The sequence below is a fragment of the Strix uralensis genome, chromosome 3, assembly GCF_047716275.1.
Source record: "Strix uralensis isolate ZFMK-TIS-50842 chromosome 3, bStrUra1, whole genome shotgun sequence".
Classification (NCBI taxonomy): domain Eukaryota; kingdom Metazoa; phylum Chordata; class Aves; order Strigiformes; family Strigidae; genus Strix; species Strix uralensis.
Window position 1 is genome coordinate 6,145,908 of NC_133974.1, and position 17,214 is coordinate 6,163,121.

Below are 17,214 nucleotides of genomic sequence, written 5' to 3' on the forward strand. Positions count from 1 at the left end.
CAAACATGATTTTGAATATATTATTGTGAAAGAAATAATATGACTGCATCACATCTTTGATGAATGAGAGAAAGCACTAGAAGAAATCAACACAAATCTGAGTCCAGATAAAATGATATAATTGTATTAACGACAGTGAAGACAAATGAAGAAGGACAGAAGAACTAGCAAGTCCTTGTGTTAACTATACAGGTATCAGGTGCTGACAAACTAGCCAAAATGATCTGTAGATGAGTGTTTTTACAATGTGCTTTGGATATAAAGAAATAAGGATAGATGTAGATCTGCAAATGATCAACATTCATATGAGGAGACTTCACACTGCTAATGGGTGAGATCTCTTAGGAGAAAGTACAGAGAAAAATATGGGAAAAAGAAACATGATATTTGCTGAGGGAATAAAAGGAGGAAAAAAAGGATGATCTTACTTAGGTCAGTGGTGGACAAGGCGATCACAGAAAGCTCTGGAGACTTGGACGGAAAAGAACTAATAATATAGAGGTCTTAATGAGGGCTGTTTGTGAAGACAAGATGACTAAAATGAAGTAAATACAAGGTGGGAGAATAATTTGAAACAGCTCTTTCAAAGAGTCTTCAATGAGGACTAAAAGGCTAAAGTCAGATATTAAAAGACAAGTCAGGTATTAAACAGAAAACAGGTGTAAATAGTGGTTATTATTTTAGGAGGGAATGAGAAGGGTCGCTAAAGACAATAAAAAAACAAACAAAGCAAGAGAAGTGTGAAAGTGACAGCAGGACCACAAAATGTTCCCTAGAATTTCAATTTGTAGTCCTGTAGTACTTGGATCCTTTGATGGACCTTTTCTTTTGCCTGTCTTTAAAAGCGCATAGAAACAAGTGGAGCTGTAATTATTAATATATACGGTTAGAACAGGCTTCTTAAAGTCCCCTCCAGGTTTATTCTCCTGTGACACAGTTTTCATGGGCTTATATTACAGTAAAAAGTGTTTACTACTTTAATCATAGCAATACATTCATTTTTTACTAAAATATAAGACAATAAGTAGAAAATAGCCTTTGCATTAGTTTTGAAAAAATGTTCTGCATGGCCTTTAGTATGTTCTATCTAGCTGAGTTCATATTATGCTATTGAATTTGTGCATGAGTCTCTCTTGCTACTATTTTCTAAGCACTGTAATTCTCTTATTCTTTAATGACATTAAATGTCAGTGAAAAAGTACTGTATAGACATGGCCATTTAAAAACACTGTGAAAATACCACTGAGATATTTTTATAAAACACAATCCCCTAGTCAGTAACATTCCATTTTATTTTGCAAATTTAAGATTTCTATTTGTTCTGTCTCCAGATGATAATTTTGGGGTTTTAAAAATGACTTTATCACAAACCTTTCATTTCCTGAAGGCACCCTAATCTGAAGTATCATTTATCTAATGGCTCACAGATGTGTGATGCCAAATTATAACTAAACTTACAAAACATATTGAATTAGGAAAAGAAATGCTTATAAAACATGTTTTCCTATATTTGCTGACATTTGCTGATACAGAACAGTATTTCAAATCTGTCATTTATTTGCCATAAATGAGTCACTCTTTCTTCGAATTTAAAAGGAAGAACAAGATAAGGTCTCTCATTTAAAGACACCATTGTTTTCAAGTCTGCGTTGTAGCATCATGTGCTGTTTTGTCATGATTTTTACTGGCTCCTTCACCTCACTTTCTCTGACATTTGACCTAAAACCTTAGTCATCACTTAACCGCTTCTGTAATGATGTTTTGCTACATGATCAAGCCCATTAATTTACAGCTCATTATAGTTGTGGCCCACAAGTACTTCTAGTAAGTTGGTTTTCAGTGCTAGTAAAGCCCTAATTCTGTCATCATGTTATTAGTCTTGGAATGGCATATACTGATGAATTTGGCTAATGTTGAATAAATTCCACAGCAGGAGCTTACAGCTTAAAATAGAAAAGACTCTTTAGTAAGTTCTTTGTGTCTCTGTGGATAGGGAAATAAAAGCAAAACTTGCTGCTCTTCTCTAATTTTAGATGCATTCCGAAAAACCTGCAACCATGAAACTTTACTAATATGCTGACTATAGCACCACCATGACAGACTTCAGGCAACTATGGTTGTTTTAATCCAATAACTCTTTACCAGTTCTGTCTTTGCAGTCATCCCCAACAGCACAGTATTTGAGCATATAAAAAGCTTGGTAAATATTCAAATAAAATACTCTGCCTGACAGCCTGAAACTATGCTAAATTAACTGTTCCCAGGAGTTATGCAGACAAAGAATTTAAAGTTTTATTATTGTGGATGAAACAAAAGTGCTTTCAAAAAACATGAGGCTCTGCTATGTTCTCTATTACATGAAATAATAATTGAACATCTTAATACAGTGCAGCCATTATAATACTTACAAAAACTCAATTGCCGACTTTCACAAAATTCTGCATACTGGACCGAGTCCATCATTCGTGTTTGTCTTTCTGCTCTCTGACAAAAGAGTAGAAGTACATGATGTACCTTATTCCAATGAGAACTGCATTCCACAACAGAAATTATAGCACCAAAGCACCCCTGCCATAACCTTGAAGTAACTCTCCCAAATCAAACATCCATTGAACAAGTTAAGATGCAGAAATATAAACCACAGATTGGTTATTAGACTTGTGAGTTAAATTTCCCAGAGGAGTGTGTCAAGTCTTATTTTAAAAATCGGCTTGCACACCTCTCACCTATGACAGTGATGAGGGCTGAGTTAGGAAAGGTGCTGAGCACTCTTGCCCTAACTGAGGTGCACATTTAAACTGGAGCACATGCATAGTCTGCCTACATATTTACAGATGACCAGACAAGTACAATGTTCTCCTGGACCGAGGCCAACGTGTTCTGCACTGAGCAGAACTGAGCCTGTGTGCTTTTAAAATGGGAGCACTCGCAGTAGTGAAATTAATAAATTCCATCACATTGAGGATGTACCAGACAGAGAGGAGCACTGAAGTGCCCCTTCCTTCATGCAATACACAGTAATAAATAAGTGGTAAATGTGTCTGTTTATTTTATTTTTTTTCTCTTTTTTTCCCCACTGTTAATCTATGGTTGATTTTTTTATACTTCTGAACACCTACAGGAGAAGAAAGAAAATTAGACTGAATTAGAGCTCATTCAAAAAAAAAAAAAAAAGCTTAAAATGTTCACTACTGGATTTAAGAATGTATTTCACAGAGAGTCCAGTGTCAACCAAAAGAGCGTATCTCAAAAAAGTCAAGGTATGAAACCATAAATATCACACACCCCCTTGCCTCCATATACACACTATGCCATAACTGAATCTTGGTTGACGCAGCACTGAAGTTCATGGTTAGGTCTGAGCATGTGCTTGTGTTTTCTTTACTTCAACAGAGCAGGGGTGATTTTCACAAGGTAAGGATCTGGTCTCTAGAAGACATGTATCAGAGTCAGGAAGTGGTAGTTAGATTAAAGAGAATGATTATCCTCCTCAGAAGCAAACAGCTTACTCAAGTCTCTCAAACAAGGGAAGTCTTAAACATTAAGGACTATAACTATCTTTCAAACAGTAACTCAATGAATAAATCATTACACCTGGTAAGAACAGAACCATAACTAAGGATACAAAGGGGTATCAGGAGCAGCTGATGGCACCGAGACTTGACTTCTGCAGTGAGTCCATACAGCTCAAGAAACCATGCACGAAGAAGGTAAAGTACAGTTGTGTTTGCATTAAAGACAAAAATCAACAAGGAAAAAACCACACACATACACACAAATTTTGCTCTGACTCCCCAAGCACTTTTACATTGGAGAGTTCTTTAATCTGATTTTACGGAAAACAAAAGGGCTGTTGATAAATGCCTTTGGAGACATACTATACAATCAACATTTGGCCTTAGGAGTTTCTCAAATCAGAAAAAAAAAACAAAAAACAAAAAACCCCCAGTACTTCAAATACAGTTTCTTCCTCTATTCTCTGCCTTCTAGGTCACTCTTATATGACAGTCCAATCCATCAATCATGAGATCTTGTTGACAGTCAACATGTTCAATTTACTTGTAAACTAAACCACTAACTGTCCAAGAGCACACCTGGATACTCCTTCTCTACCCAGTCAATTCCTTCTACTGTATTTTGACTTTTAGTCACCAGGATAGAAGCTGTTCTACTTAGACATTTTTCAGTTCTCCTATGCATGCTTCTAGTATGTTGACTACATTTTGTGGAGCTGCCATTTCAGATAAGTAAAAATTTTCAGTTAATCTATTCCATCAAAATATTAAGTAAGTCCAGATTGATTTTGTATCCTTTAAAAGTAATTTTCACAATATATGCTGTAACTTCAACCCTCATCTAGCGTAATCATAACAGAGATCTGTTTTGCCTCTGAATTAATTCAGTCATACTTTTGAAGACAGAATGTACCACCAGGATCATCTAATCTGAACTTCTGCATAGCACAGGACACTTCTCACATAATACATCCTAGAAATGTCAGTCCTAGAATTTCTTGTATAATTTGTTTTAGAAAGGCATCTAATTTGCTTTTAAATTCTTCAAATTTCTTCAAAAAATTTAAAATGCTAACTTTTTATGCAATATGGTTTAAATTCTGCAATCATTTGCGACTCTGTTTGCCAGTCAGAAATTACTAGTTGGGTACTCCCAGATAATATTGAAATAATTTAACTTTAGGTGGGTGATCAAACAGACTGAGCTTCTCTATGACAAAATTTTCTTGATATCTTACACGGAAATGTGCAGGCTCGCAGAACTGTTGCTTGAGATCCCTCTCCAACAACCCTCCCTCTAGGGGTCTCCAGCCCAACCTCCAGCTTAAAAGAGGACTATTGCCAACAGTAGATGAAATCAGCTATGTTTTCTCTAGCAAAGTCTTGAAAACCTCCAAGGACAGAGATTTTATGTCTCCTCTGGGTAACCTGTTCCAGTGTTGTCCTAGGCAAAAAGATTTCTAATGTCCTACTTAAAACTGCCAAGCAACAATTTGTGGTTCCTGACCTTCTTTATTCTACCCAGCACTATGAAGAAATGTTTGGTTCTATCGTCGTTGTAACTGTCCTTCAGCAGTTGTAGGCTGCTATCTAATCTTACCTTCCTCTTCTTCAGTCTAGTAAAACTAAGTAATCTCTCTCGGGCTCTTCTGACAGGTCATGTGCTCCAGGGCCCTCAGGTCTCAGTAGCTTTTAGCTAAACCTTTCCAGTTTCTCAGCATTTCTGTGGAACTGAAGAACCCAAAATTGGATGAAGCGTTCCAGATTTGGCACAACAGCACCAAGTAGAAGGGCATGGCAACTTCCTTCAGCTCGCCAGCCACATTTCTGCAAAACTGAGTTTTGCTTGAATATGATGAGACCAAACTGTTGACTCATGTTTAACTTGACATTCATTATCACCTCCCAGGTTCCTCCCAGAAGGGCTGCTACCCAGACAGTTGGCATCCAGTCTGTACTGATGCATGGGTTTACCCTGCCCCAGATGCAGAAACTCAGTGAGGTTTCTGTTGGTTCAGCTCTCAAGGTTTTCAAGACCTGTCTGGACTAAAGCTCCATCAACCAGTCTGCCAGCCACTCTTAATTTACTATCACAACAGATTCGCAGAATGTGCATTTTTTTATCTTTGCCCACATTTTTTCCACATTGTTGATGAAGATATTGAACAATATGGGCCCAAGTATCAATCGCCAGGATATTCAGTTTTACCTGTTGCCACCTATATGTCAAGCCATTGGCTATTACCCTTCATATCCAGCAGTCCAAGGGAGTTAAAGCCCTTTGCAACAACAAGGAAGGCACAGGAAAGCAAAATGACATGAAATGCTAACATGAGGAATTATCCTTCAAAGTCCTACCTTAGATGAAAAAGAAAAAAGACATCTAGAAATTTGACGCTTTAACTTTTACAGGAATCCCATAATGTAATATGGAAACTGCAAAACCAGATTAATCCCAAGAGCAGTTATGTTAAATTAAATGATTAGCTATGGTTACTCTCAGCAAATAGACTATAAGACTCTGAAAACGCATGCCATCAAACGCTAGTCAGTATGCCTCACAGCATGTCCACTATCAAAACTTTGCAAGTTTCTTTCAATAAGTGAAAAAAAAAAAAAAAAAAATACTAATCAAAGGTTTATTAAAAGAAAGGTGTTGCCGAGGGATTTTTCCAATAGGGACTTCATTCCTGTCTACAAATTATCTACAGTAGTTGTCTAAACACTGGACTTAATTTTGTTCTTATATACTAAATGAATACTTACACTTACTTTTTCCCTGTATGAATATTTTTTATGTAGTAAAATTACCTATGTATCTGTGAAATAAAATTGCTTTCTCCCTTCAATTCTCCTCTCTAAAAGAAGTCTTTCATAAAGGTGGATTCTAGAGTGATGCTCCAAAACACCACCAAATAAAATAGCTTTTATCATAAATAACTGGACTATATTTTCTTCCCAACACACTTTAACAAAAAAACCCCACATCATGGCACAGAAACTCTCAGTTCAAGGGATAAGGATAGCCATTCCATCAGTCTAACCAGTTTTAGAATAGTCTATAAATAATCATCAAATGCAGGAGAAATAAACAGATAAATAGCATATCATCTTTAAGGAAACACCGAAGCAGAAAACAACAGCAGATCACCTTTCCTCTTCACTTCTTAAGATTATAAGGAATAATAATTTTCTCTTATATCATCCCTGCTTTGGAAAAAATGTTCCCTTATCTCTGCATTTCTAAGGTATATTTTATAAACTCAAAATCAATCAATAACATGGGATAAGAAGGGAGAAGAAAGAGTGAGCACATGACAGTGTTACTCCAGGCCAAAAGAGTTTAAAGAAAACTTATTTTCATTCAATTTTCATTCAATAAGTCATTCAACTTATTGCATTCAATGTTGGGGAAGTCACAAGAAGTTTGTGAAAATGCTATAACCTGTAAGTAATGCTTTAAGTCTACAGAATACCCAGTTGCTCTTTTTCACAGTCTTTATTTTTCAACTATTTTTTCTTGAAAATGAGAAATGATACAAGATGTTTTAACTAAGAAACAAATTCAATTTTATACAAGTGAAATTTTCCAAATTCTGTTCTTGGAAGGAGTAGCAAGTCACTCACAACAGGACTGAAGTCCTCTTTCATCAGTATAAAAGCAAGTTTGCTGGGAATCTTTCCTACATGAAGAAACACTGAAACCCATGACACACCACCTCGAAGCAATCTCAGCTTAAAACCAGGTACAAAAAATGACATCAATGACACTGCCCCACTGGTTTATCAAAAGAATTAAAAATATATAGTTTTTACTCCGTCTATAGTAGTACTAGTCACTCTAAGCAGGTAAGAAGCTGAGTTATGTGGTGTACAGCAGAGTTAAAATATTTTGCATGCTTTCCTTGGAACATGCTGAAGGATGCAGTAGATAGGGCCTGGCATAGTAAATGTATGCTTAGTCTTCCAAAAATGTGTTGCATTATATCGTTCTTTCAGCATGAAGAACTAAAAAGGAAGACTAAAAAGGGAAAGAAAAGGTAAAGAGTTGCATGTTGTCACCCACCATCCAGGATGAAAGATAAACTTATTTTGATACCATTTTAAAGCTTTCACACTTGACATATAAAGCTCTTTGTGTGGGGGGAAGGCAAGAGGCCAAATGTTAACTAGCTTACCAACTATTTCATGTCTGAAGGAAATGTGCCGAGTAGCTGCTAAACTGGAACATTTGAAAAACCTATACAGCATGGTTGGACACCCCTGTGTTTGGCAACAATGTTAATGATGAAGAGGTTGGCTTCCGAAACTGCTTGCATATTCATATTGTGGCATGATTTCCTGATTTCCTTTGCTAAAGACCTCTTCATTGTGCCCCTATCATGGCTTCAAAGGATCTAGGTAACTACCTAGGGAAAAAACAAAGTTGCCCTGCAATGGCTGATATTATTAAAAGAGTATGCTAAATTTTTTTTTTTTTTTTTTTAGGCTAGAGAATAACAGGGCACTGTATGCTGTACTTGAGAGCTCTAGGGTTGTAGGTCAAACATTACCTAGATTAAAAAAAATATCATTTGAGAAATCAAGTACAAGGTAGCTAAATATTGAAACATTTACAAAATATGCTGAAAACTCATTTTAGTCTTCTGTATCTTGAAATTATCTGAGGATTATCACTATCTGAAGATTTCTGTTATGTAAAGGAAAAATGTACTTACTCTTCTGAGAATCACTTGAATCGGTAAGCAAAGAAAAAAAGGGTTTTAAGAGTAAGCATTTTCAAAGATTAAGCTTACTCAGGGTTTTATACAGAAAATAAAAATGCCACTTGGGGAAAGATCAATAGCTTTTGTAATGAAATACCTGATTTGGCTATAAAGTACAGACATACAGGGAATTTTTATCATTTTTACCCACCTCTTATAGAACATACCATACATTCTGCAGTAACCATTAATCTGAACAAGTCTGCATAGCAAACTTGAGGCCTTTGATGTAATACTGGCTTTAAGTGCCTATGTGTTTAGTACAAAGTTCCCAATATTAGAAGAAAATATGACGTCTTTTTCTGGCAGACCAAGATGTTCCCAATTTTAATGTATTTTCAGTTATAAATAATAAAAACAGTTTTGGTTTTTTTTCTCTACAATATTATTAACACCATTCCCTCCAATAAACAGAGTTTAAGACCTTAAGAACCTTAAAAATATTAACTCTTACAGAGATGTTAAGGATCTACAACTGTAAATGACATGGAAGGAAGCTGTGGATGACGACAAATATGAATTAAAATATTTATTTTTTTTTTAAATTATAACTTTTCGTTATAGAAAACTGATGATTTTCTGTCAAGGGACAAAAGATGGGATTCACTTGAACAAGTTAGGTATCTGCAGTATCCTAATTAGTCACCTAAAGTTCCTTTACAGTAAAAAAAATATTAGGCACTTTTAGAGAGCAACTTCATCCTAAACTAGGTGTTTAAAATAAAGTCAGATGAATCACATCTATGAATTTGTCTGAAGTTCATCAACTGTGAACATCAGCAATGGAGCCCTAGGGATACTGGCCTAGGTCTACATGCCCACAGTATAGGCATCCTCAGAAAAGCAAGATGAATCCTGTTCTGATGAGACGAGTGAAGAACACCACCACCAACAGGGAAACTTCCATTTTAGGGCTAAGCAAAAGGCAAGACTAAAGAATGACTCAGTAAATTTGGTTCATGCTCTGATCTCAAAGCAATGTAAGTATATACAAAGGCGGCTTTGTACCCTGAGTGTGTGTTAACTCCATTCATCTTCCTCAAAGCATGTAAAATGTAATCTAACAAAGTATGTGCAGATAAGTAAGGGTAAGGGAACTGGCAAGACTTTTTAAGATTATGTAAAAATTTCAAGGGAATTATGAATAAAGCAAATGAAATTGCACAGACAATAACAAAATGAATGGATTAATTCCCAGCAGTCATGATCTCATTGCTTAAGGAATAAATAAAACTGACCTCCTGATAGGGACTCACTGCCCCTGTAATACTTCGCCCTTGAACATATGCAAAATCTACACATACTATATTTATTTGAGCCAGCTCCATATCATATCCAAATTCCTTGTCTAAATTTATTACTGCTAGTCTGAAATGTGGAGTTGGAACCTGAAAATGAAACATTTCCATTTCATGGGTTACCTTTGATTTCTACAGGAAAATATTTTTTTCTGCTATAATAAGTATCATCATGAATTTTGTAAAACTATGTGTTAAATTTATGGTAGAAGATATTCTACCAGTGCTTTCCAAAAAACATAAAATAATTTTGAATAAACTATGCTACCAAACTTAAAAAGTTCTGTGGGATTTATTAAAATATTAAAATGATTGACCTTCCGTCACTTTTCTGGTTGAGGACACTGTAACACTTTTCCGTGGTTTCCATCTGGCTGTATATCAAAAACTTTACATACCAGGTTAATATTAGGATACCTTTATGTCTTCTGGATAGCATTCTTCTGAACACTTATCCTGACTGAATCAATTCATAGATGAGGTTCATATAAACAGCTTTAGCATCTCACAAATAAAGCTTGCAGTCATCAAAGCAGGCATCACTGCATAGTCTGGGAGGTATAAACAGCAAAGCAATCCCTTCTGCATAATGAGCTTAAATTTTTTTCTCCTATTCGCAGTCAGAATCAGCCATCACACTCTATTTAACAATAATACAATAATTATAGAAGCTCACTTGTAATCAAAAGGAAAATATTGCAAGCCATTAAGAAATTTTTAAAATATTTCTTTTGGCTTTATGACTAGAGATATGGATAGATGGATAAATAAAAAGACAGACAGCTTAGAAATGTATATTTACCTAATATTTATATTTGATTCTAAATTTCTTGTAGTTATTATATTATGTGTCATTTAAAAAAATCCTCAAGTACCTCTCACCCTCAATATTTCCCCCCATTGTTATTTGCAGATAGCTTGGTTTTGAACTCTATTTAGGTAGAACAACTTGCATCCAGGACAGGTAATTTAGCACTGAATAACTAAAGATTTACCTTACAAATAATCTGACTCCCTGAAACAGCACTCCTTCCCCTCCACTGAAATCCCTCCCATGCTAGGCTGAAGTGCTGTTTAGACCTGTGGCCAGAAACTCATGGAGTGTTTTTTTGCTCGAAGGCTGGTTTTGGTCTTGGATGGAGGCTGGCTTGGCGCGGTACAGGCACAACATGTCCTGCATGCTTTCTCATCATCCTGGGTGTAGAAGAGGGTTGGAGGATCCAGTCCTGCTCCTACTGGTCCGAATGGAGTAGCCTGAGCTGAGTGGGCTGTTTCAACTCAAAGTTCACTGGGTGTTCAATCCTAGACGTAATTAGCTTCAGTAAAACTCAACTCCCAGACATATTCTATCTATTCACCAACTACAATATGTCCAGAATTATTCACTTTACAGTGCTGACTTGTTAAGCAATACATCCAGTAAAGCTAGTTAAACTGAACAGTAGGTAAGTTTGCAAACAACTAGGGACTAGCCCTCTTGTTCACTGTTTTTAACTGTTAAATGCAAGTAAGAGAACAAACCTAATTTAAAAAATTTGATTGCAAATGTCTGTCTTGTTAACAGTCAGCATCAACATATGCTTCTGAAAATACATTTGAGAGTTTTACTTATGTTAAATGAGAAATGAAGAAGGAGAAAGTCCTCAAGAGCATTGTTGTTACATTTTTTATGCTAAAAGAAAGGAAAGCAAAGTAAACCCAAGGTACATACTAATAAGCAATACCTGTGATAAAATTCATTATTCTCCGCAATTCTCTGAGAATCAGGCCTCCTGACAGACATATCCTCCTGAATAATACTCTGGAGCTCCACAGTAAAAGGAGGAGCACAAGAAGACTAAGGAAAATTTTGACTAGGAGAAACTTGAACAATTTAATGAGTAAAGGACTAAGTTTCAGGCCATATGAACAATACATATTCATTTTACTCCTGTTATCTTATTTGTAAATATAATTCTGTCTTTTCCCTTACCCTTAATAAAGCAGACCTATCTTATATTCATTCCCAGTAGAACAGCCAATTGCCACAGTATCTGCCATTCTTTGGGATATCACTATCCTGCACAAGAAATTACCATTCTGTGCAGGAGATTCACAAGTACTGCAACGTTATAGGCACATCCACGCAGGCATCCTGGGCAGGTGATGCTCTTTCAATCAGAGTGGAATAAAGAAATAAAAATCAAAAAAGTTTTTTTCAGTTATGTTGTTTCTTGAAAAATTACTTTAAAAAAAAGCCCAACTTCCAAAATAATGGCAGAACGTACATGAACAAATAAGAAATTCAAGACAAAGTTTTTGCTATATACACAAATAATTTGCTGTGTGTTATAGCAATCCAATTCATAAGTCTGAATTCAGTCTTACAACTTATAGATGAAATCCTGGTTATATAGTGTCCCCAGCAAAGCTTCCCCTAACTTCAATAGCTGTAGGATCTCACCCTATGAATATCTCTCCTAACGTAAGGTTGTACCTAGTATAGATGGTTATCACCCTTTTGTTAAAGGAAAGCAGAAAAATGGGCTCTCAAAATGGAACACATCCTAAAAGAGCTGTTTCTCTATAAGCTCCTACATGCAGATGAGAAATCCAACTTTGACTCTCTATATAAAGGCATTTTGGAATGAAAACAGGCCAGTATAGCTCTAGAGAGAACTCCAGCTGCTGCTAAGCTGGTTGGGCTCTTTCATAAAGTCATTACAGCATTGCCTCTTGGGCCAGGACTCACCTCATACAACCTTGGGTGTTTTAGTGTAATCTAGTGACCCTTTATAATCAATGGGAAAAAGAAAGGCATGTCTATAGGCTGATCACACCTAGTCCAGCTCTGGTAAGTGAATGTGTCACCTCTGTGTGCACCCTTCTCCTGCAGGACGCAGGAATGCAGATGACTGATAGAAATAAATGTCTGGTTGCCAGCTGAGAACTTCACCCTTTGGCCATACAGACATGTTAATGCAAACTGGGAGATCATAAAATCCAGGATGCGCCTAGCATGAGGCACTGATCTGGTTTTTGAAAGCAAGGCCACTAATTCATTAATTCACATAAACTATTGTGTAGAAAAATGAGTAAAACAGTTCAGCTCAGCCATTTTCCACAACAAATCCAAATCTGGCAACTTTTATGATGAATTTGTGTAAGAAGTGTATTCATGAATGTCTAGAAGGAAAGTCTTAAAATTAATTAAAATAAAACACATGGTATTATGTGTATTTAGATGTGCTCTCCTTATCATGTGACTGGAGAGTGCACAGTTACTTGAATTAACTTTTTCTGTTAGAAAACTTCTTCTGTCCACTGTAATCAGAGAACAATACAGAGTGGTATTCAAAAATGTATTCTTGCTCCCTTAACACAAGAAGTGTGCATATAGACATTTCACATTCAACTTGTGGCATTTACGCCACTGAGTCTAATTCTGTGGTTGGATTTTTATTCTTTTGGAAAAGCCTTTCTAATTTGATAATTGCAAGACATGGAACTCCAGATAAAAATCACATCATGAAATTCACGGAATGAGTGAGTCACACATTCAGTTGGAAAAAGGAAATGTTTCCCTCAGAACAGTGACCAGTATGCATTACATATAATCTGCATGTGTTTTTATAAAGACAGAGTACATTTCTCTTTAAGCTCAAAATAATTGATAAGAGAGATGTCTCTCTCAGCCTCCCAGGCTGAATTTGGCTGCCTGCTGCCTCCTGAATAGCCCAGGCTTCCTGACCAGACAAAGAACAGGACTTCAATATTCAAAACTCCCACCTGGGTTCTGCTACTAATTTGCCATCTGACCTTGACAGAGTGCAAACGAAGGCTGAATTAATCACATTTTAAGGCTCCCTTCACAACAGTTGCAAAGCTCATGGGGATATTTGCACTGATATTAAACCAGTGCAAAGTTTGCGTGTGGTGATGCCATGACGCGTGCTAGCCATGTATACCCAGCATGCACAGGCTGGGGAAGAAAAAAGCAAAATCAAAACTGCACAATGTGCCCAGGTATGAAGAGTAAGGAGACCCTAAAAATCACTGTCTGAATTGAAAGAATTTGAACAAAAGCATTAGGGTATTTTTTTTTTTTATTATTGGGACTTCATTCATGACACTGAGAACAGAATTTGGCCCGGTGTGAATGTTTTCTTATTCAAATGTTAATGACTATGTGACACTTGCTATTTATTTAACTACGCAAAATTTTCTATGCTTCTATTCATTATTGTTTCTTAATTTCTTTAAATATGAGCAAATTTATCTTCATAATAGCCTTGTGAGCATTATCTCCACTACATACATGAGCAATAGAATCATAAAAAGATTATTTTACCAAAGACAGTTTATTTAATTGGCAAACTCTTCTTTTTTTTTTTTTTTTTTTTTTCCTCTACTTTCTTTTTTCTCTTTCTTATGTTAGAGAGGAAAAGGAAAACATGAAGATTCCGGGATGTAACAAAACGATTTAGCATTTGGAATTACGTTAATTTGAACCATTAGCTAATTTGGCTAATTCAGAACAATCTATTTAGTAAGACCCTTACACCATGCCCATTGATAAATATACCACAAAATTATTAAGCGTTTACATAAAACCGAAGAAACATATGCTGTCGTTAATTCAAAACAATCACCACCATCCAAAGCCACTACAGGAGTTCTCTTATTAAACATCCCCATTCCCTTTTCCAGAAAAAAAGGGAAATCTCAAAAAACATATTTCTGAATTGCATAAAACTTTCACAGTAATACTTAAACCAGTTACATTGCATTTTGCATAAGAAGTAGAACTGAAAGTTTTAGACAAAGCTTTACTGACACATCATTTAAAAGCAGAAAATTCAAAATCTTAATTTGTGAACAAAATTTGCCAGATTTTGTTAATTTGGTAAAGATTGGAGGACTACTTTGAGACTCTCAAGGCTGAAAGTTAAAGTGAAACTTACTGACTTGGGAAAAACTAGGCAAGCATATGCTGGCAGCTTTTAGTATCTGAAACGTAGATGTCTGTACTAGTGAAACCACAGTTTCTTAACAGCAACCTTCCAATGAATTTTATCTTAAATAACCTCAGCCATTTCACTGCAAAACAAACAACAAAGTTATTTTGCAGAGTCTCATAGAGTCATCATAGCTTACCTTTAACAGAAGAAACAGGTCCTATGTATCCTGGTCTCTTGCTCTGCAGCACTGATTGCCCCCCAACACCCCTTACTACTATAGACCCTTCATGAATTTATGAAAAATGAGGTACCATTACAATAGTTTTGATGGGAATTTCTTTTCTTTAAATGCTGAGATGAGGGGAAGGAGAGCAAAGAGCATCTACTGTATATGGATTCATTACCATAAGTTTTACTGATAGTTTATCCTGTTTCCTAATGAAAGCAAAAAACCCCCACCATGTCTCTATTAAAAAGCAATCAGATTTGGTATCCTGGTGACACTTTAAAGAGCACATTATGTGGGAAAACAAAATAAACATTTACCCTGGCAAATGAAAGTGAATTTGGGTTTTGACATACTTGGCAGGAAGGTAGAATTATATTCATGTCAAGTATGCAGAAAAGCTAATATAATATTTAAATATTTGCTTAAGTAATATAGAATTTAAAACAACACATTAGAAGAAACATTTTTTATGAAATATTTTTAAGTTTTCTAGTATAGGACATGCCATGAAAGTAATATGTTCAGCTGAAATTTCAAACTTCTACAGCCTTTGTTACACATTTCCTTCACTTGTAAAGGGGTAAAGAGTCTTCACCTTCTACTGACAAGTCTTTATTTATATTTCCAAGACAAAGGCAGTTCTTATACTGATGGTTTAAACTGATAATGAATATATGCAGCTTTCCAAAGAAATAACCCTTGAGAATCTGAATCTTACAAATGTTGATATAATGAGCTAATGTTAACACTATCCCAGCAAAATCCTACAGCACTTTCTACTGTTCGATATTATAAATGTGCAATTATTTTAAAACTCATTTAGCTTGCAACAAGACATAATTCAGTGAAGACAGACCTTTATATCACTCAAAGTATCTAAATGCTGTATGTCAACGACCTCTGAAATTCTCAACTATATTTAATAATGTAGCACTAATTCATAAATTGAGCTGGATACTGGATGCTAGTTTTAGTTCTGAAAGTAAGTATTTTGATGCACTGTCTAAATATGCAGTATAAATCTAAATTCATACTAGCTGCAGGTACCCACAAAAATATAAATTACCAGTGTATCAGAATTATAAATGATTATGAAGTTTGCGGTACAATATTCTGAATTACTAAGAGTATTTTAAAACATTTATATTAAGAAAAAGCTATGCTTAATTTCATCTCATTTGGAGAGATATGCATAATTAGAAAATATTTTGAAACATTTCTAAATTGTCATTATAATACCATAATAATTCAAAGCAAGACCACCAGTCTTCATTGTAAGTGTACATTGTAGAAATGTGTCATTTCAAAATCACTTGAAAAGAATTCATTTAAATGTAACCTGATTTGTAAATTCAATTATGAACTACTAAACTAACTGCTTGGATTTTCAGTTCTCCTAAATCAGCACAGCTCCTCTGAGCCCTATCATAAGAGAGAAGCCACTGTTTATTCAAATCAGCAATTAAAAGCGATATAAAAGAGTATCCAGACTGTAAGACATTAACAAAAAGAGCTAGTTTGGGGAATTTGACTTTCAGTCTTCTAATTTACAGTGCTCAATACACAAATTGTTATGCTGCATTAATAATAGCTTTTGAACATAGTATTCATTCATCCAGCCTGTTATAGAAATAAATGTAACAGGAGACTACTCCCTGTGCACATTCTTAAAATTGCTTGCAATGATAACAATACCTTCCAAAGATGTTAGCACCATTCAATCCAACATGGAAAATTTTCAGTCACAAAAGAGGAAAACAGATAACATTTTTAAATATAGAAAGAATTTTTTTTTTTTTTTTTTTTTATTCTACTTTTATTCTACAGTTGGTCAAATGATTTTAAAAGGTAGAAAGCTTTGAATTCAATAGCTTAGCAAGAGATATCCCAGAATCCTATTACCAGGAGAATCTCCTGAAAAGGAAGCCATGGCTGTAATTCCCATTCAAAATCAGCTATAACGATACTATGACATTTATTCTTATTGCTGGGCACTGACAGTTTTGTAAATTTAACCTGAAAATTAAAATAATTTCATTTTGGAAATGTCAAAACCTGTGCACATTTCTAAGGATTTCTCTCATTCTATTTAGACCTTCTTGGACGTTCAGAATGACTGAAATGGAAGGGTTAAGGTTTTTTTGGGAGGTAGATGGGTAACAAGTTGAATCAAAGATCTATGAAAAAAATAATAATTTAAAAAAATCAATAGCTGTACTCACATAATAATGGAAAAATGGCTTCAGTTCAAAATAGGTACTTAAAAATTTAACATAATTGGGATGCAAAGAACAATACCTTTAATAACAAGATTCTGAAACACAATTTTGAAAGTTGAAATCTCTTTACTGTAGAAGGTATTTATAGTGTAGCAACACTAACAACGACAGTTTGGCATCAATTACTTGACTGTGCTGTTAGAAGTTGCTGTAGATTCTCATACCATCATATGTGCTGTTAGAGAAA

The 17,214-nt window shown here is 35.2% G+C and overlaps 1 protein-coding gene across 7 annotated transcripts in view; it reads right to left on the bottom strand.

Moving 5' to 3' along the window:
* SUPT3H (SPT3 homolog, SAGA and STAGA complex component) overlaps positions 1–17,214 on the bottom strand; it is a 279,545-nt gene that overhangs the window by 58,921 nt on the left and 203,410 nt on the right. For all 7 annotated transcript variants that reach the window (XM_074861396.1, XM_074861395.1, XM_074861394.1 and 4 more), the window contains one exon: positions 2,409–2,484. In XM_074861396.1, coding sequence (XP_074717497.1) covers positions 2,409–2,484 — 76 coding nt within the window. The remainder of the gene's footprint in view (positions 1–2,408; positions 2,485–17,214) is intronic.